The sequence below is a fragment of the Teleopsis dalmanni genome, chromosome 1 (genome assembly GCF_002237135.1).
Source record: "Teleopsis dalmanni isolate 2A chromosome 1, ASM223713v2, whole genome shotgun sequence".
Classification (NCBI taxonomy): Eukaryota; Metazoa; Arthropoda; class Insecta; order Diptera; family Diopsidae; genus Teleopsis; species Teleopsis dalmanni.
Genome location: NC_051846.1, coordinates 8,033,643 through 8,056,921, shown reverse-complemented (window position 1 = coordinate 8,056,921; position 23,279 = coordinate 8,033,643). Strand labels below are relative to the sequence as shown.

Below are 23,279 nucleotides of genomic sequence, written 5' to 3'. Positions count from 1 at the left end.
TAATTTTAGTCCCTTATTACGAAAGTCATGCCTTACCTTGACAATATTCTAACCCCTTTCCTGCAAGGGTTTTGTTTTAGAACAGGAGAGGACTGCTAGGCCAGAGATCCTGTCCAAAATTAGGGGTTCCTCTATAATTTACTTGTATTTGGCTTTTATTCAAAGGGCATTATGTCTTCTGTTTAGTGAGAGTCAGTAAATAACATAAAAGTTTAGTCATGCTCGTAGTGTTTCGCTCACTGAACACTGTTTATTTTCTATTATTTTCTGTGTTCTATAGTTAATGCCATTTTTTGGGAATTATGTAGGTGTGAAGACGTAGTTATCTTTCATGCTCGACAGTATGTTATGTCATACACATCTTGACTAATTTTTTAGTAATATCTTTGTGTGTTTATTGATTACTTATATACTGGTTACTATCTCTAGTAAATCGTTTTCCTATATATTCTCTCACTTTAATTGCTTCGTGCAGCCCCAAAACTGTATACTACATATCCAGATTGGTTTGATTGAGGAGTGATAAGCCACTCTCCAGACATAAGTTTATATATAGTTGAGAATATTGTCCAATTAACTTTATTTGATCTTTGTGGTTCATCGATTCATATTATTGTTTAGCGTGATGTTTGCAGTTCTGCTTCTTATCAAGATTAAAGCTTAAAAATTTTGTTGATACAGTGTATATGCAATTTGAGTGGTTTTAGACTTAATAAACCCATATTCCCATTCCTTCAATGCTTTATATTGTAAAGTGATATTGTCGATTATTTTTAGATGCTCAATATATATGATTAGGTGCCATAACTACTACTTCGTCGACAAATATTTATCATATGTATATATCTTCTATTGAAGGTATATCTATGTAGAGTAGCCAGCGGAAAAACCCGAGATTATAATGAATGTAGAACACAGTAGTACAAAACACAATAGTCGCTAAAATCAATATATTCAGCGGAATGTTTCTTGAGAATTGGTCACAAGTGAGGGAAGTAAGTAAGTGGATTGAAAAACAAAGACTCGTATAGAACGATATGATTGAAATTCTAGATACAGGGTTTCAGAGGAACATCAATCAGTCTATAAAAGTTTAATTTATAAATGCAGATTAATTTTGCTTGATATCACCTCGTAAATATATTAATTTTATTTAAATATTTTATAAAATTTTAATTATAAAATATTTTTCACCATAAATCAATCAATAGTGCAGAAAAAGCAGCACTAAGAGAAGAGTGGAGTCGTGTGAATGAACATTTTATTTCCGCATTTAGTAAAATTAAAAACTAAATAAACACAAAACAACAACAACAGCAACAACATCTACAGAAATTACAATAAAAATAGCTACAACAAAAGTGTTTTCATAAAATTTTTTAAAAACTATTTTTATTTTGAAATTAAAATCAAAAATTTTTGCCCACTTGCCAAAATCATAAAAATAAAACAACAACAATCAAATTCAACTTACCTTTTATACATTCCACAACTGACTCAGTGAAATGTAAGCAAATAAAAGAAAATGTTTGCACCTTCACGTTGAAAAACTCACCACACACGCACGTTGAATAGAAGAAAGTAATTCACCACACAATAATTTCGTTGCCTTCGTTGGTAAACAAAAAGAAACGAAATTATACGAAAGTTTTTGTATGAAATAAACACTTTGCGTTTGGTGATTTGTTGAGTAATGACTCAGTCTGTGGTCAGACACAGTTAAGTAAAGAAGTGGTTGGGAGTTTATGAAAATTTAATCAAAATTTTTCTAAAATTGCGTTTAAAACAATTGAAATATTTTTGCAAAAAAATTATAAAGAAAATTTTAAATAAAAAATTCTTGCATATTGTGAACGCCACACAAATTATCACAAGACAAGCCGCCGCACTGTTCGCAGTGGAATTTGTGGAATTTTTATTTTGTTAAACATTTTTTTCGCCAAAGAACTAATAAACTCTTCAGTGTTTATATATGAAATATTTGTGTTTATAATTAATATTTCAAAAAAAAAAAAGAACTACTAAATAATTGAGTGAAATTAAATTTAACATAAAACAAAATAAAACTCTAATAAAAAACAATCTATAATATATAAATAAAACTATACAGAAAATAAATAAAAATTAATATAGTAATAGTTAACAGAGGTGAAAAGACATCAAAATGCAGATCTTGGTACCAGAATCTCAACTTCCAAACGCCTTGTCCGAGGCTTCAACCAATAAATTGAAAATTGTTGAAGACATACAGAACATTCTCAAGGCAACTCAAATTTCAGACGATAAGGAAAATGTTAAGGACTTGAAGAATAGTACAGAAAGGTAAATAAATTTATTAAGAAATATTAAAAATTAGACAATATACATTAATTCAATATATTACAATATTTTATTAAAATTAATAATATAGTATATATAATAATATATTATATTCGATTTCATATCATTCGATTTTGCAGTATGAAAAATTATGATAAGTTTTTTTATTTTATTATATTATTAAGTAGTTATTCAGTAATTATTATTTTACATCACGAAAAAAATTTTAATTTTTTTTAAACTTTTTTTTATATGAATTTTATATTCACAAAAATTTTTAATTTATTAATTGATATAGAAATTTATATAATTTTAATTACAAATTATAATACTTTAATATTTTTTTTAATTACAAATCATTATAATTAATTATCACTATAATTACTTATTAACTTAGTATAAATTTTTTTTTTTGTTATAAACTATAGTACTTTTTTTTTGAAATATATTAACATTTAACATTTAACATATATGTCAAAGTTATTGGATTAAATATTTGTAAAAAGGTTTTCTTAATTTATAAATAAATAAAAAATAACTCCTTTTTTTGGACTTTCGTAAGGATTTGAGGTGATTTACAAAATATTTTAATATGGGTTCTTATTAGATAGACTTCTAGGTAAATGTTTATATTTTTGTTGATTTGCTTATATTAGTATTTAGTCTGATCGAATGGTTAAGCTGATAGATAGATAGAGCTGATATATAAACAATATGTCTGAGAGCTTACAAATGACCTCAATTTAAAACAGGTTTTATGATTATTAATAAAAATAGACTAAATAGAGATAAAAGGAGCTTTCAGTAGATTTTATTTAAATAAAATTTTACATTAATAGCATATAGTAGTCATATATCTTTTATACATAACGAAGTTTCATTACTATATTTTATTATTTATTTTCTAAAATTATTTAATTTATGAAAAATACTATGATTTATAACTGAAATAAAAAAGACAATACGTCAGACATCCAATTATTAGAAAAATGGTTGAAAAACAGAAGTGTGAAAATATATGCTGAAGAGTTTTAGATGAATTAAAACTCTCTCTGTTTTTCAGCTATATACCAATGTTCCCAATCTCTTTTTTAGTATACTACATACAAGTTTTTCAAAATTTTCTTATTCCAACATTACCTCTATAGATACATTTCCCCTCCAAACGAGTATAGAAATTTCTTTTTGGTCTTACTTTTGTTGTGCAAGCATTTTCTTAAACGGCAAAATCACATAACATGATTGGATTGAACTACTCCACTGTCAATAAATCCAATTTAAAATAGCCCATTCAAAGTCCATTTCAACTAACAAATTGCACACTCTCATTAGATGACATCTCATTTTATAAACATTGTTCTAAACCTAGAGACATAGATTAGAGTATATATTGGAGAAATTCAGAGATTAAGACCATACTTTGGTAATCGTGTTTGAGTTCCATTTATCAGTCAAATCTATCATTTAAGGCATCATATGTCCATTTTTCGCTTGGAGTATATTTTGATTTCTCTGAAGTTTCTTCGAAAATGAAGAAAGTTAAAGGCATAGTGTCAATTCTGCTTGTATAAAATAAATTAGTGTTATGAAATTAAAAATGTAATAGTCTAACATATATAGTGTGTACTATATATGGTAGATGGTGCTATATTAATTTATAGCACGAGAACTTTGTTGAACGTGAGATATCACCTTTTAGTGACGACAGCAGTGATTTGTCATCATTGGCCTATATTTTTGTGTAATTGTGGAGTTATGCCAGCGATCATATATATGCAGACAGTATTTCAATTCTCGATGCTTTCAAACTTCTGGACAAACATCTGTGGAATTATAATCTAACTATTGCTAGTTATATGGCGAAAAACTCATCGAAAATTAGAAATTACAGATGTCTCAAAGAGGATGTTTTAAGGATATTGTATATACCATGTAATGGCCAGGTTTAGGTAATAAACTAAAATACCTATAAGCACTTAATAAAAATTTGAATCACAAGTACATTATATTCACGATTGTTTTCGGAACCATTAAATGTAGTATAATCTTTTGTTAAAGAAGCTATAGGTAATCCAAATTTAAAAATATTTTTAGTAGTAGTAAATTATTCCCTAATATTAATTGTGAATCTATGTGGACTAGTGTATATTCGATCTCTCATAAAATCAGAATTTTAACCCTACTTATATTAAGTCAATCATTGGGTTTTTGTAAGTTTATGTTCATGTACGCAGTGTAGTAAATACGTTTAGGTCTTTATATACTCTATATTGTTTGCTAAATCATTTTCGCAATATATAATATTTATATTATTGCTTTTATGACTTGCTAATATTTTCTCAAAGTACTGCAGTCATGCCATTCATAATAAGAAAATCAATAATACTTCTGACATTATAGTCGGTGTACTGCAAAAAATTGTATTAAGAAGGAATATCTCTTATAATATACTTTAAATGTATATATGTTTAATATTTTTTATACGTATAAAAAAATTATTAATATAAAATAATATTGATATCGATTATTTGACCATAGCTTGCAAAAAGTATATTTCCTTAGTGCAATATAAAGTTTATTATGTATATACATATATGGGTATATACATATATAAGTAGAATTTTGCTATAAATTACAAATGTTTATGTAATATACTCTTCAATACATCTTTAAACAATAATAAAATGGAAAGCAATTTTTGTTTATAATGAAATTCTTTTAAGGAATATATAATTTTCTCAGATACTTAAGATACTCAAGAGTATGTAATCCACATATACTCTTGTACTCCGCTCGTCTGCTTACCTTTGAATATCGAATAAACTTTGAATTCGTGTTACAGAAAAACACTTAATATTTTTATTTATTTATTTTTGCCTGAAATATCTATACTAGTACATTTCAAGGCCGGATTATGTCATTTTAACTTCGTACTGTGCCATGTATTAAGTATTCTCCATATATTGGATATGACACTCGGCGAGGGTGACGTCGCGACGGACGCATTTAAAAAATTACCTTAATTATAGCGTGAGCTCATGCCATAAAAAATGGCATTTCAACGTTAAAATTAAAATTATTGTAATATATGTTAATTGTTTTCTAGTAGAAAAAATTAAAAAAAATTGAAATAATTTAATTTGGAATGCAGACTGTATCAGGCAAAAGAAAAGAGGAAAATAAATTCTTAAAACTTTAATTAATTTTTAAAGAAAGTGGGTGGTTAATGTTATTTATACTATATTCTATATGTAGGTTAAAATAAAAAAGTTTTCATTACCAGGTGGAATAACATTCTTGATGATATATTATGCCATAATAACCTATATGGGAGGTGAATACTGGTTCCGTAAATGCGCACACGTATTACTTAATATCTATTAAGTACAATAGAGTAATAGTAATAAATTAACATATAGTTGAGATTGTACTATTAATATCCAATAAAGGATCATTAAAAAAAAATAATAACAACCTAATCTTTCACTTAAGTGAACTTCATAGAAACAAAGTCCTATAGCGTACAACACAACATCGTTGTTGTTTCAAATTTTTTGTTGCGATTAACATAAAATAAGATAATATACTCATAATCTCAGCAGTAGAATATGAGGACTCGGTAAACATTATGAACGATATTGTTAAAAGAAAAGCTCGTGATTAAGTTTTATTTTAGTTTCTTAGTTAAAAATATTAATATTATTTATATGAATAGTGTTACCCCGATAAATATACCTTAAGTTCTGTAAAAGCTATATTAGCTTGAAAAATTATTGATAGTGGTGCCACAACTTATTTTTTCACCATTTAACTTACTTGGCTAACTAGGTAGAATGGTCGTTCTGGTCCAATTAAGAGTTCCCTTATAGAGCTGAGCTTGAATGCTCATAAGCGAAAGATATTAAAATCCGAACTTAAACTTTCATTGTAGAACTTGTTTTGAAGATGAAAGTTAGTGGGGTCTTAACTGAGATTTTGCTATTGAACTTAACTTGCTTAACTAAAAATAAGAGACGGTTTGTCTCAGAACTTCCCTGTGGCACGAAATTTGTCTGACTAGAGATTAAAGGTAGTTCTGCTTGGTTTAAGACTATACCTACAAAAGCATATTTGGCTTCTTACAAATGAAATAAAAGGTAAACAATTCCCAAATAATTCGTTCCTTGTAGAACTAAACTTGACTAACTAACGATAAAGGTTATTCTAGTTCCAATCCTAGTTCCGATTTCACTATTAGACTTAACTAGGCTAACTAGAAATTAATGGTATCTCAAATGAGATTTCCACCATGGAATGAAAATTGGCTATTTAGACACGATTGTTGGCAGTTCACGAACTGAAAGTGTGGAACCATGTTTGGACAACTAGAGATGAAAGTTAATTATTTTGCAACTATGACTTCCAGTGTGGTATTAAATTTGAATTAACGAGAATGATAGGTAATGGTGCCCCAATTAAGACTATGAAAGTAAGCTTGACTAACTAAAGGTGAAAGGTATAGTGCTCCAACTTCCACTGTGGTCGAAATTTGACTTAACGAAGATAAAAGGTATAGTGGAGATGAAAGATGCTGGTGACTTTATAGTGATTTTCACCATCGAACTAAGTGATCAGTGGTGATTCTGGCAATTTCCACTATGAGTCTGAGTGTTATTCTTTCTTTCATGTCTTTCTAAATAAAAAACTAGCCAAAAACTAAATCTGCACTTGCCTATCATAGCAGAGTGTTCCATATTAATATTTTCAATGTTTCAAAAATAAAATTAGAAAATGTCTTCAATTATTTCATTCATTAAAAATTTTTAATGAAAAATTAAAAATTTTCATATGTGATATAAAAATTATTAAACAGAAATGCGGCGTATCTAAAAACTTCTTCAAATTTATTTCTCAGTGTTTTCTTTTCCGCAGAATTCAGTTTTTATTTATTTTCTTATGTAATGTATTATCTTAGCCGCATTCTAAAGATACATTTTAAAATTTTATGCATCGAGGTGCATTCCTCACTCATGTTTTCGTTATTTCTGTCCGAACTAATAGAGCAGAACTTTCATTTCTGAATTTTTCATAGCTTATTTCAAACGGTTGTTGCTGTTAGGTCTTAGGTGAGCGGGACTAGCGGGGCCAGCGGTGCACAAAAATCTGTTGCACGCAGAAAATTATTTATTGTAGGTGAAAAAATCTCAAAGTGTGGAAAATTAATTTTATTCACATTAAAAAATTTATTATAAAAGAAAACTAATAAAAATTTTATTTTTAAATAAAATTTAATTAGTTTATTAAAAACTAATGTGATCATATATAATTTTGTAATTATAATAAAATTAATTAATTATTCTATAGAGATTAATTGTTGCACTTAAATCTTATAATATAAAGACACATCCATAAAATGACATATCTAATTACTTCATTGAGCCTCACTGATTTCAGTTGTCTTGCTTGTCTCCTCTATCCCTCTTTAGTGATCTCTCAAAATTACTTATTGCTAGCACATGAGATCATTTGCAATGAGGTCAAACAAATCTGACAACCTTTTTACTCTTTTAGAACTGAAAAACTATTTAACTTAATGTGCTTTCGTTTGATGAACTTAACAGTCAGACGTGCATAAGGACCGGCATCAACAAATTATCAAGAGAATGCTTAAGCTCTAACTTGTTATGCGGAAACCTAGTTTTAAGCAGTTGGGTCAGAATTTTTTTAAAATTTTTCTCAAAGAACACTTAAGAATTGTATAAAATTGATATCGTACATCTTACAATTTCTCGAAAAAAAACAAATGATTCAAGTTATATTAACAACATTCAAATTACGAATATATGTAACTTAGTCTTATCTTAGTAAATTGTTATGAGAAGAAGGAAACAGCAGAACATGGTCTATGCAACTGTCCATGGGCGGCAAGACGTAGGCTTGACTACCTTGGAAGCGGTGTCTTGACTCCAAATAAATGAGCTGAAATTAAGTCCACAGCAATTACGAGATTTGTAAATAGACTAGAATTGTTTTAGTTGGGCATTTAGGCTCACAATAGACCTTTTAGGTTGCGGTACATTCGTGGCTTATTATTTATTAATAATAATAATTCTAGTATTCTAATGTATTGAATCACTTAGAAGTAAAATACCTAATAAGATATTCTGGACTGTAAGGCAACTCATTTACACATTTATATGAAATAACCTGATAGCATCTATCGAGCCTAGCTATTACAAGATATGATAGCTGCAGACTTTGTTACGAAGAAGAGGAAACAGCAGTACACATTCTGTGTCACTGTGATAGTCTCGCCAGACTCAGATTTCAGTACTTATCAAGTGCCTATCCACGGAATTAGGCAAAATCTCTCCAAACAACAAATTGGCATTTTTAACTGTTACTCGCACATATGGAACTAAAGTGGGTGCGTCACAATAAACCTCAAAAGAAGCAGTGATGTAGTGACAAGTTCTCAACTCGTATAAAATCTATCTACCTAAAATGATACTGGCTCCCAAAGAGCTAAATACTCCGACCACGATTTTTATTGTGCGTTACATTTATATTATATGTTATAATTATATATAATATAGGCAAACCATTTATGACTATATATAATATACGTAAATCACAATTAATTTCAATAATATAATTAAGCAAACCCTATGAGTAACTTTTTGAATTGCTGCTAAAGTGGCATGGTGCCACAATCATACTAAAAAAAAATTAAAAAAAAAAAATTAAATAAAAATGAAAAATTAGTTTTATGATTTTAATTTTTTTTTAAAATATCGTTATTTTTATAAATAAATATTTTCACAAACTATAAGTACACACTTCAGTTTTCACATGCAAATTTTCACAAAGGCAGCCTTGACTGTGACAATTAAATCAAAATGTGAAGGACTTGCGAAAAGCGGTGCGCCGACAGTTGCCAGGAAATATTGGCTTAAGATATATATACATGAGATATATATGAGAAACTAAAGAGCATAATTAAAACTAAAATATAAATAAACTCCTTAAAAATATTTAAAAAATGTATTGTTTTCATGTCAGAATCTTAATTTATTTGTTTGCGAATTACAGACGAAATCAAAGCGACTCCATTGACCTTGTCAGAGAAATATGAAAAATGACAAAAAATAACTAAATTTTTAGTTGATAACAAAATTTAATGCATTAAACATAATATTTTTTGTTCTTCAAAAATAATTTTAAATTAATTTGTACAAAATTAAAGGTGTGAAAAATATAGTTTTGGCTACCGAATCAATTTTTAATGTTCCTCGCTCGATGAGAAATATGTCTCAAGATATTTGTTGAAAAGCTGAAATGTCAACAAATATTTCGAAATAAATATTTTATTAATGTAAATAAATAAATTGCGTTGTAAAAATTCATTTTTTCATATATGAAATGACGAGTCATTTTAAAAATATGACAAAAATGTACAATTAATGTTTTGCGCACAGCACTTTCACTTTCACTTACGAGCGAGTATCCTTCAAACCGACGAGTAGTAGAAATTTGTTGTTTAAATAAATTAATATATAAAAAAATATATATATAATTATTTTTAATAACCGGATTCTGCTTAAAGTATTTCACAAATACTTCTGACTTATTATTGTTGCTTGAGTAATATTTAGCATTTATTTATGAAAATTATTATATTATATAAAATATTTATTGTCCCAATATTACTAATGTGTCATAAGATATTTCATATTTTATTTTTCAAAAAATAGCAAAAAAAAAAAATGGAAAATTTCATTAACAAAAACAATAATAAAAGAAGGAATTTTCTTCTGGTACTCGGTGTGGTCTAGTGAAAGTGACGAGCGATGATTAAGTTTGGCGATTTGCCAGAAGAAATTCGTGATTATTTTGTGAAATGTTGACAGTATTATTTTTTACTTAATGATAATGATTATAAATTAATACTCTAAGTGTTATTTACTATAGGAATAGAATATATTAATAAGACATCGAAAGTATAAATAAATTGTCAATGAATTGGCAGTGATAATTAATAATGCAATAGAATAATTTTACGTTTTATTCCGGTATATAATTTATCAAAATCTTATTTAATTTTTTTTTATTTTAGTTTTATTTAATTTTATATAATTAAATTAAATTAATTTAATTTGATGTAATTTCATTTAATATAATATAATTAATTTAATTTAATATAATTTCATTTGATTTTATATAATTTAATTTAACTAAATTTAACTTAATTCGATATAATTAAATTCGATTCAATTTAACTTAATTTAATTTAATTTAATTTAATTTAATTTAATTTAATTTAATTTAATTTAATTAATTTCTGATAATTTTAATTTATACATTTACTTCACTTCGATGTAATTCGCTTTAATTTAATTTAATTGATTTAACTTAATTTTAATTAACTCAATTAATTTAGTTTGATTTATTTATTTCATTTATCTTCAATTTAATTCGTTAATTAAATTTATTAATCTATTTGATTTTATAATTTAATTGACTTACTTATTCATTTTATTATTTGATTTATTTAATATTTAATTTTAATTTAATTTTTTTAATTCGTTTAATTTAATTTAATATTAATCTATTTGATTTATTTAATTTAATTTGGCTTACTTATTCAATTATTTTATTTGATTTAATTTCTTTAATTCAATTTAATTTAAATTAAAATAATTTTATTAGATTTTTTATAATTTAATTTAATTCAACTTAATTCAATTAATTTTAATTTAATTTAATTTAGTTTAATATAATATATTAAATTTGATTTAATTTAATTTTATTTAATATTATTTTATTTGGCTTAATAAAATTTAATTTAACTTAATTCAATTTATTTTAATTTAATTTAATTTGTCTTAATTTAATTTATATTAATTTTATTTAATTTAATTTACCTGAATTTAACTTTATTTTATTTAATTTAATTATCACTAAAATATTTAATATAAATTCTATTAATTTAGTATAAATAATTAAATTAATAAAAATCACTAAAATTTTAACGCATATCACTAATTAAAATATTTTTGTTTTCTAAATTTTAATTGTAAATTTTATATAAAATTAACAATTAGTAAAACCACTCATTAGAGATTTTTGAATTAATTTAAATGTAAGCAAAAACAGAAAATCTCATTAATTAAATTTTATTTTGTTGCGGCCAAAATATTTATTTAACATATAAATATTTTTATTTCTAAAAATAGGTTTATGGGTTCAATTGCTTGAAAAGCTGTCGAAATTATATAAAATTTAGTATATTTTAAAATTCTGTGTATTTATAAAAATAAAGTGAAAGGATTTCGGAACGCCTACTTTTTCATTTTGAAAAATATTATCTTATATGATTCTTTAGTAGCATTGATATCATATCACAAGTATAGTCAAATGAATTTCAATCTATACCTTAAACTATATTCATTTTACCCTATTGATTATTTATTTTGTATAATTTCATCTTCTATGATCTTTTAGTAGTAGTTATTTAAAAATAATTAGACTATTTAAATGAACATCTAGAATTCGTATATCCGTATATTCTAATAGATATGTATTCAGGTCAGTCAGATGATATTACTAATTACTTATGGTGTTCTAATACAAATTTTTTATTGTTAGAATCTGTATTAAAAGTGTAGTCAGACTGTCTACGATACTCTAAACATAAACATATAAGGGAATATCGTATCTTACTTAGGATATTATACATCTGATCAAAAATTGCATTAGTATCGGCTCGGTTTTTAATATCTACTTTACGTTTAGATTATGTCTGATCAGAATCGGATTTTCAATACGATTGATGAGCAAATGGTTATAGAAAGGTAAAGATATAGTATATAAAATATTGCAGAATTGAAGTAAGCACTGAAATCAGATATGTTGATATATAAAACAAATTCAAAATGCAAACAAGTAATATAAGAAATTATCATTGTTAAGACTATTCCTTCAGGTACTCTTAATTATGCGTTTTTTTCATTAAGTGGAAAACAACATTCCCAATGATTTTCTAATTATGCTACTGATATCATTAACTTCAAAGATAATCCTTATGTTTTGGTTCCAATTAAGGAAGTGGGACCATAAGCACCTCGATATGTTAATTAAAGTTTTCAGCAAAAGTTAAAAAAAAATAAAAAAATATAAGATGATTAATAATATAGCTTAATATACATAGCCAAAGGTTTAGGAATCATGTATCAATAGGCTTTCAAAAACTAGTAATTAAAACAGTCTCTATTATTTTTTTAATCATTTTAATTTTTCATAACCTTTTCCGTTTACTTCATCATAAATAGTAGTTCAGATGAACTAATTTCAGACGCATATTACGCAGTGCTTGGACTTCGTTTAGAGATGTATCCATATATATTTATATATTTGGTATGGAGTCACACCATATATATTTATAGGAGATTATTGGCGGTTTTCCTTTTCAGTCTACGAAATTGTTCGAAGTTGACAGTAGATCTATGATGAGACGATTTGAATAACTATGTAAGCTATAACTTTACTATTCATATATTTGGGGCTGCATCTATTTTTTTGATTGAGAGTCTAGCATGATTGATTATAAGTAAAAGAATATCGGAGGTAACTGTGGTTATGTATAGTGTTTTCGACTGGAATCGTTGGAATGTTGCTTTATTAGAACCTGACAAAGCCTCCATTAATATTACCTTTTACCTCGATTTAAGCGTACTATTAAGAAGAGGCCCATGGAATTAAGGTCATAGAATTAAAGAGGTTACAATATTTTAAGTTTAATTGATATCTTTATGAAATATGTTAGAATAGTTCCTCAATTAATATTTTATCCTCTAACAAATATTGACTATATATATGTATAATCTTTTATGTAGCACATAAGACTAAATAATATCGACATTTTTAAATTCGTGGCACATTTAATTATTGTTATTATTATCCGTATTTAAAATTATTTTAAAATAATATTTAAGTGCTTTAAAAAAATTAATATAAGGGAAAAAATTATTTTTGAAAGTTTCCACATCCGGTGAAATTATTTTCAAAATATTCTTTTCTTTTCAAAAGAACATCAAAAGCGAAATATTATTTTTTTTACCTGACAGCAAACCAAAAATAAATCAAAATTTACTATTCCGAACAATGACTCAAACAGAGTAAAACAAACCAGACCCATTAACTGTGCTAATCCTCAACATTGATGACGTCAAAGAAAATTTAAAAAATTAATTCATTTCTTAATTCATTCAGAAAGTTTCGCGCCTACGGTTGGCGTTCAGAAATGTCTCACATTTGGCCCTCCTCCGGCCAAACTAACAAATATGAGAATTAATGAGAATTGACGTCAGAATCAAAATCAGAGACGGATAACCTGGAAAATATGTTTGGAAAAATATTTTGTTTCGCAGAACTTTTATTAAATTTTCTTAATAAATCTTTTTTTTTTATTTTTCTTTAACTAAAAAGTTTGGCTGAGTTTCCTCAACCTTACAATTACGCAGCGGCGTAGAATAATATTTTTCACGTGACGTCACAATATCTGTTTGTGCTATTAACATTGAACTTAGCAACACGTAATGCTTATTCCATCAAAAAAAAAAAAAAACCAAAAAACAAAATAAAAAATAAAAAATTAAGAGGCAAAGGTGTTTACTATAGTTTTTTTGTCTTAAAAAATTTATTTTTTATTTATAAAAAATCTCTTTTAATTTCTCATTATTTTTTCAATAATAAAAAATTGTTTTTTGTTTTTAGAAAATTTTAGATATTTTTTCTTAATTGATTTGTTTGTCTTAAAAGTGGAATTTTGGCATTAATTTAATATGAAAAATAAGAAATAATTCTTAAATTAGACTTTACGACTTATTTAAGTTATTTTATTTATTTATGCTACTTAATTTTAAATTATATTTTTAGTATTCACAAAATAATTTATTTTTAACAATTTGCTTAAGATTTGTTGTTCAACACAAAAATGTTGTTGTTTACGGCTGTTTTGCAGAAATTATTTATTAATCTTCGTCATAACTCAACGATCTTAAACAAATTTATGTTCAAGAAAATATGATTTTTATTTTTTATTTTATTAAAAACTTTAGTGTTTCACATATATTAATGAAATTTATCTTTTTTTTATTTCTTTTGCAGTTGTCATAAACCCATACACAAACACACACCCTTCCCAGGCATCTCCGAACTACTGCCCAGCCTATATCTCTGCGGTGCTGGTGTTGCCATGCCACAAATACTCGATCAACTCGAAGTACGTTTCATTATCAACGTAGCACCCGAATTGCCAGATACGCCACTGTCCAGCATCACAAAACCACTCTATTTGCGCATCAATGCATCAGACAGGCCTGATGTCGATCTGGCAGCACATTTCGATGAAGTTGCTGATATGATAGAGGAAGTACGGCAACTTGGCGGTAAATCTCTAGTGCACTGCGTTGCTGGCGTCAGTCGTTCGGCTTCATTGTGCATTGCTTACCTCATAAAACACGCCAGCATGTCCTTGCGAGAAGCCTATCTACACGTCAAGTCAATACGTCCACAAATACGTCCCAATACAGGCTTCTTTCAACAGTTGAGACAGTACGAAGAGCAGCTACATGGCAGGTGTACAGTACAAATGGTTTTCTACGAATCGCTGAACAAAGAGATCCCCGATGTTTACGAACCCGAATATAAGGCAATGGAAGAATTCTATCAACGACAACGTAAAGCCTTGAAGCGACGTTAGTGGAATAGAGAATGGATTGAAGTCTATTTTAATCTGCACCTGTTGTGGTTTTAAACTGTAAACTGTATTATATAGTCATAGTTAGTTGTAACGTAGTAGTGTTGATGTCCAGGATCTCGTTAAGAGTGCGTGATAATGTAGTTATTATGTTGATATTGATAAGTGTCTTAGCACATAGTGTGCACGTATGTCATAAAATTAAATTACGTAATCCTTATGTAATTGGTAACAGTATTTTTGCTGAATTTTATCATATTATTTTATGCTTAAGCACCCTACACCTAAGTACTCAAATAAAAATGATGTATTAATTTATTATTAAAATGAGTGGAATTATTTTTGTTAGAAATTGATTTGAATGATTTTCAAAGGGGGTGGGTGCGTTTAGCTATCGCACATTGCAATATCCGATAGGTCTACTGTGGTTCTATTAATATTATCAGCTCATATTTTTCTTAATAAAATGGTTCATTCCCTCAATTTCTTGAAGTTCATACGTTTGAAGCACATATTGTGGGACAAGAATAAAGGTGGATATTTGGACATTAATTCGTTTATGCTCTCTTTGGCTTCACAGGAGTATTGATATTCGAAAAACCATGCAGGAAGAAATTGCGGGTTGCAATGGCAAGAGCAGGAATCGATGTCTTATTTTAAAACGGTAGTTAATGAAACAAAAATTTTTTTGGTAAAAAGGAGTACGCAATTATAATATAATCAAACCACTTATATATCCGGTTCATTACTTTCTCAGTAGTTTGTAGTTGCGTAGTTCTGAATCATTATTTGATGTTAGATATTATGTTTGACTGGAGTATTCTTTAGATAGGGCAAAGACTGTGGTTGACAAAAACTGGAAGTCGGTGAGCGCTATTGGTGGTTCGAGCTCTGCATTCCTGCATAAAAATGTACGTTCAATATAAATTGTTAACAGTTTTAGAACATTTAATTTTCTTTTATTTAATTAAAAGTAACATATTAAAATGAAAAAGTTGGGAATGGTGCATCCATATTTGGGGATACTTATATTATTGTAATTATCTATAACCATTGAAATTTATCGTAACCCCAGCTATTTTCAAGATGATCAAAATGAAAATGCAGTAGTTGAGTGCATATCGTCTGTGTTTCAGATCATGTATTCATCGTAGTTTAATATTCATCAATTAATGTCACTCCACATATTCTCAAAATGACCAAAGATGAAACGGTTTGCATTTGTACCTTAAGTTGCGTATAGTGCAACATCCATCGACTGTGTTAAAGTGCTTCTTTACTGGATACATTTTACTGACCTGGCTTACAGTTTGCAAATATTAAAAAAAAAGTATATTTTTCATAGTTTTCTCCTAACAAGTGATCGTCAATGGTGTGATCATTCGCAAAGGATTTTATAAGAAATATTGGATTAGGATTAAAATTATTATACTAGAGTAGAAACTGATTATGTTGAATAATATAAGATATTTTATTTTTCGAACCTTACGCAAAAATAAAATGTTTATATGTTAAAACCAAAAAGTTTTGGATCCACTTTTCATTTACTTAGATTTAATTAAATATTTGAGATTATGTACAGTACGAATCGAAATGTTAAAGAAATATTTTTCATTTCATCTAAATTACTTTCACATTTTGTAGCATACCTTTAGGATATAGTAAATGTTGTTCGTTGTCCGTGAACTTCACCTTCACAAAATAAATATGCAAGATCAATGAAGCAAAACTATTTCATTAGTACAAAATGTGAGAGCACATATAGCTAAATATATATATATATATATTTAAATATAAATATTATTGATTAATGTGTTTGAATAAGTTAGAATAAGAATTAAAAATATGTTAATTAAATTATATGATAATATTATTAATTTTTTATTGTTTATAAAACCCAATCTTGGGAGATTTCCAAGTAAAACCATAACAAAAACAACTCTAAAGAAATCCATTAACTAATATGAATATATATTTAAGTTTTTTGTAAGATCTTATTGATATCAAGTTCGTTATTGACAAAACAATTAATATAAATAACTGCCCTCTAAGTATACATAGCTTTCTGTTTATGTTTGTTTAGGAATTATATTCACGCACTAAGACTTATTCTCAAATCTCAATATCATAAACAAAGTAAATTCATTCCTTAGAACTCAAACATATCTTCTATAAAGCACTGAATTTGTAACGAAAAACATATAGAAATTACAAGCATAGTGACGTTTTAATTAGAAGTGAGGTTGAAAAGCGGTTTATGGTATATCAAAATGGTAAATATCTACAGAGATCTTTGATTAAAATATTTTACGTAGCACCACAACTTTCCAACAAGATTGTTGTGGGTTGGTTGAAATGTCAGCAGAGCTTATTAGTCTGTATATTCTTCTGTCATTCATCATTTTGTTACCAAAATCCCGGTTATGTGAATCTCAGTTTTAAAATAAAACCATATGGTTGATAAAAGGGTACTAATTCAATCCAACTCATCCAATCAAGCCATCTAACTAAACAACGCAATTAATCAACCAACCTAACCACCCCACTAACCCATCTAATCAACTAACCAAATTATAAAATCAACGAACCAGCTACATTCTAACACTTCGTACAATAATGACTTTTTATATAACAGGACAGTACATCCGTACCATACTTTATTATTTAAGAAAATGATTCATCCTGCATAGTCTAGTAGCAAATTCTATTTGTTTGAAGCAAAGTAGCAGCTAGATTTTTGTTGTATAACAGGATGGAACATTAGTATCTGACATCGCAATTTGAGGCTATATATCACAATTTCGTAGTTAACCTTTTGCTTCCAAAAACAAAATTGTAAGAGTAGAGCCTTGTTTTAAAACACGGAACCCTCGTACTATATAACATAGACTATGATTTATACCTCACTGTTTCAGAGTTAGCTCTACCTATTCTCTTGAAGAAATGTAGTAGCATTAGAGTCTAATTGTACAACAAAATGGGCAGTGTCTATCTTGTATTATAATATAAGGCTATGAATTAACGTCTTTAGGTCTGTACTTATTTTATTCTACTGTAGCTTATTCAAACTCTCTAATAAGCTACAGTACTATCTACTGTACTAGATACAGTACTAGCTACTGATCTATTTTATTCTACTGTGGCTTATTAGTGAAGTTCCTCTGTTGTGCACATTTTCGTCTATCCCGAGTTAGAACCCAATTAATTATCTGTACTTAAGTATAAGACTGAGTACCCTTTGAACCAAAATTATGTTCAACTATTGCAGCATAGCTTATAATATTATAATTTTGAATGTTTCAATGTTTATAAATAGTTTCATTATATAAAGAAGTTCAATGTCGTGCTTTTAGTATGCAAAAAAAATAAAATAAAATAAAATAAAAAGCGAAAAAAGAATTCTACTTTCTTTATAAAACATTCGCTTTATGAATATTTTACTAATTTACCAATTTACATAAATTTAATGGAGAGGTTAAAAAACTTATTTCATACAATAATTTCCAAATAAACAAAATATAAACAAATAATTTATTTAAAACCCACGTTTAAATAATTTAACTCAATAATATTGACTATTTTAGCTGCAGACACTATAAGCTTTTGCCATCTTATACAATAGTCACAAATATTTATCTTTTCATTTATGATAAAGAGACGAGAAAGTAAAAAATTTAGCTAATATATCGACATTTTATTGCGTTCTTTCTAAATATTTTGGAATTTCATAACTTTTCTATTAAATAAATTAAGTAAAAGTTCATCAAACTCGTTAAAAATTCAGCAAGTATTATTATTAAGAAAAAACTAAAGAAAAGAAAAAGTTGACAGCATATAAACAAAATGAAACTGACAAAAAAAATTTATTTAAAAAAGTTCCTTTTATAATGATTTTTTTAATTAAAATTAATAAAAAAAAATTTTATTTACCAACAAAAAAAAAAAAGACATTAACATGATAGCATTTGATTAACATGTTCCAGAGGCTTATGATGTAACTTAAAGTCACTAAAAGTGAAAAATGCGAATTTGTTTATTAATTCAAAAAAAAAAAATAAAAAAAGAACAAATAAAATTAAATTTGTTTATAGTCAAATTTTTAATCTCACATTACCGGAGACGAACTCACTCTCGCTGAGGTGAAGCCGCCACTTCCAGATTCAATGAAATAAATCAATTTTCATTATGTTAATTTCAATAAGCACGCGGCACACAAAAAAGATAAATAAACAATCAGAAGAAGAAGAAAACAAAAAAAAAAAAACAAATAATACTCGTAATAAAAAATTAATTTTTAACTACTAATAAAAAGATACACACACAGTAATAGGTGGAGATACAGACACAGATACTCACAAGAGTCACATGTGAGTTTGACAGCAAAGTTACTCATAGGCCTTTTACAGTCCAGTCCGCATAGTAATAAATCACTCTTACTATTTTTTTGAGGATCAATGTCCAGCTAACGTATGCGAAACTGAATTATGGAAGCACCAGGCATGGTTAATGAGTTGTGGGCTTCGAGCAATTAAAATGTTGCTATGGGTGAGTTTGGAAATTTGAGTCTAAACACGTACAACCACGTACGTCCACTTGTACTTAAAAGTTAAAAAGTTTTAATGCGAAATTTTATAAAAAAATTTTAAACTTTTATAGCTGAAATTAGTGAATAATAAAATACTTAAAATCTTAAATAGGTTTAGATTTTCGGCTACTGGAGAAGGTGACGTTACCATAAAAGCTTTAATAAGAGTATTAAGTATATTTAAAAAAGCTCATTTTGTGAAGTTACATCATATTCAATAGATGAGTCATGTCTGCAGAGTACAGAGTACGGAATGCCGAAAAGGATATTAAGGGTCTGCATAGAAATGACTTAGGATCGATCGAGAACTCGTGAATTGACAACGCGAAGAATGACTTGAAGGTCTGCATGATTAGAGAAGTTAGTTAGAGTCGATCGAAAATATAGGCGTACATAAACACTGCCGGCGATAGTTGACTTTGTTGCCTAACGGTAGATAAAGATTGATACTAATGTTCACACAGATCGGTAGTTTTGAAAATCAGTATTAAGAGCTTTTAATCTTAAACATATAAATTCATTTTTTTAACAAAAGTGGATTTTTTTTGAAATCTACACTTTTTATATTATTTTTCCACTGCAGCTAAATCAATTTATATTAATCAAATTAAGATTTGAGCGTTTCCATTGAAATAAGTTGATTTATGCATGTCAAATAGCTTCCATGTGTTAGAAAGTTCTGTGAAAGCTTTAGGAGAGCTTTAGTCTCACTTACTTTTAAATTGGTAGCAGATAGTATTTAGTTTTATGTTGTTTTATATGGAAATTGATTAATTGGTGATAAAAACGCAGAAAATTATTATTTAATAATAATTGTTAAATATCATAATATAGATCAATACACAAACTTGGAACCCGCAAAGGCTAAGAGTATAAAAAATCATGAAAGCTGTATCACTTATATGTTAAAGATGAGTTTTTTTTTTAATTGGATTCCACCTTGAAGTTTCTATCCACAAAGTTTCTATAACCAAAAATTATAAAAGCTTTATAAGTTTTCTTATTAACGGATGCGTAGTTGGCTTGGGTGCTTGATAGGTAGACATATAGGTTTGCTACCCAACTATATTTTACAAAATATGTTATTGGATTTAAACTTTAAAATTCTTGTTAGAAAAAAGTATGTGCTGTTACAGACATATTACCTACTTATTTATGTGATAATAGCAACACGCCTTTGGATGACTTAGCATTCCTTTTCAGTGCCTCTGCTGCATATGCACCTTGTCTGGGGTTGTAGGTACATCGTACGACATAACCTAACCAATAAAACACTGAATGATGCTAATGTCGTGATAAGCTACTACAGCTTGTAGTTCAACTGGATACGGAAATCATTGTCAATATGTAAATAATCAAAGTTTTTACGAAGAACTTTTCTTATCAACACTCCCTGCTTCATTATTCTGTAATAGCATCCATGCTTTTAAGTTGAACAGAATTACAATAAGGATAATCGACTCATAAATGATAAAGATGAGCAAATGATAAAACGTAATTTTGTTGACCTAAAATCTCTATTACCTATTGAGCCTATAGAAGCATCTATCGTAATGACTCTTCGTCGTCCAATCTCCAAGTTAACGTTAATGTTCTTTTAGATTCGAAAGCATAGTATTCACCAAACCAGCTCGCTGATCGATCGATGTACATTTTTGCCATTGGTCGGCATGTACTGCTTTTGGTCCTTCTTAACTGCTAAGATTATTTTGGTGGATTCCTACTCGATAACAATAATAGTAGCACAACTTAAACTAGTTAGGTGTAACGATGGAATCAAATCTTAGATTTAATTAGGTCGATTGAGAATAGGGATTTGGCATTAAAATGGTAGCTTTAAAGACGTGACTAGTTATTCAAAATCTTACTTATTTACCTTATAAAGGAACATATCGGATTTTTAATCTTAAGAAACTAAAGGACACATTTTTCTATACCCGAACAAGTCATTGAGACATTCCAACCCCTGTGTTTGGAGATACCAAATTCAGCGTGACAAGGTTGTTTCTAAAATTGATTCAGACGAATGCAAAAATGTAGTGACCATCAAGGAGAAAACTTCAAAGAACAATAAAACTATTTTCACTGTTTAACCACTGTGCTTTTTGGTAAGGATTTTAAGGTTATATTATTAGGCTTAAGTCTTAAAAGGCAACCCTCGTATATATAAATCGAGTTTATTCTAAAAATTAATTCCTTTTAGATATATACGAGAACTTTGATTATGCAAATATGTAATTGATGCTTAATTGGTAAATGTAATTCTTGAAATTTAATGATTACAGAGTCAGGGATTTCGAATTTTGAATAAAAAGCAATTTATCATCTCAAGCGTGTCAGCAAAAGCCTTTTTGATTAAGTGTGACATATAAGAATCTCTTAGAACAACTCTTATTATTACAGAATAATTGTGATGAAATTTTAAGAAAATAAGATCCCTTATTGTATCTCAAAACCAAACAGATACAATGTGAACATATAAAAAAGAAGTTAGAAACTGAAGTTCTAATTGCTTTGTTATTGTTTAGAATTTCGCACGGCTCATGAAATATTCTGCTAAAAACTATTAGAACGAAAGCCTAGCAAATTCGATTTTAATAATATTTTTGGTTATTTTTAACAGAATTGTTGCTGGGCTGACATTGAATTGGGGCATTGACCACATCCAAAATGAATTTCGCTTTTTTACGCATGTTTACTCGTTAGCGATTTCCGCTTCCCGCTAATTGCTGACAGTATCTAGATACATTACGCTTTTAATGCCTTTGTGCGTATGTAGTCGGGAGTGTACGCTTGTGTATCTCTAAGTCGGAGTACTTACTCACACGCTTAGCACCCCTCACTGTTGGGTAATAAAGCAATTAAATTTGTGAATTTCAACTGAAGTCGTTTTAAGTTCGCTTTTAAGTGCTTCTTTGTTTGGTTGTCCAAAAGTTGAAAGATCCAAAAATCAAACTGCCAATGGGAAATGTCAGTAGTGAAGAGTGACGGCTTTATTTTATACTTTCAATTTGTAATTACTTTTTTCTTCTAAATTACAAAAGCCTTTTGGAGTGTGTAAATCACTTGTAACACACTTCGTACGAGTGTCCATAAAATTCCCTTTTCAGTGATTTTATTTTTCAGTTTTTTGGTCAACGAACTTGAAATGATCACAGACCATCAAAAAAAATGTGTATTATGAAATTTTAACTAAAGCATCACGTCATCTTGACCACTTTCAGTTTGGTAACATCATTATGAACTTGATTATCGTCTTGTTAATGTTATTGAGTTGGTTCTGAACAAACTGAAATGTTCCAACTCATGTGACATAATCGGACTCTGCGCAGCATGCGCACCTCAAGATCGTGAAAGTAAATTTGTGGATGAGAGATTGTATCTTAAAATTTATTTATTTCTGGACGGGATTTTCAAGGTTTTTGTTTTTAATTTTGGCTAAAAAAGTTAAAAAAAGTTTGCTGGCAATAATACACAATAATATGAAGAAAAAAAGTAAAGCTATTTCAAATGATGGCCTTAACGAAATAATTGAGAATTTTAAGAAACTTGAATAAATGTTGTAAATAAAGTCAAAGTAGGAAGTACCTGCTTGAATCGAATTGGTATGAAATACTATCTTTACTTGCCAGTATT

At 27.8% G+C, this 23,279-nt stretch overlaps 1 protein-coding gene across 1 annotated transcript; it reads left to right on the top strand.

Moving 5' to 3' along the window:
- The first annotated feature begins 2,067 nt into the window (after positions 1 to 2,067).
- On the top strand, positions 2,068 to 15,357 carry LOC119673021 (dual specificity protein phosphatase 18-like). Its single transcript, XM_038084221.1, has 2 exons — positions 2,068 to 2,322; positions 14,467 to 15,357. The coding sequence occupies exons 1-2, from the start codon at positions 2,165 to 2,167 to the stop codon at positions 15,059 to 15,061; spliced, it is 753 nt and encodes a 250-aa protein (XP_037940149.1). The 5' UTR covers positions 2,068 to 2,164; the 3' UTR covers positions 15,062 to 15,357.
- The last annotated feature ends 7,922 nt before the right edge of the window (positions 15,358 to 23,279 follow it).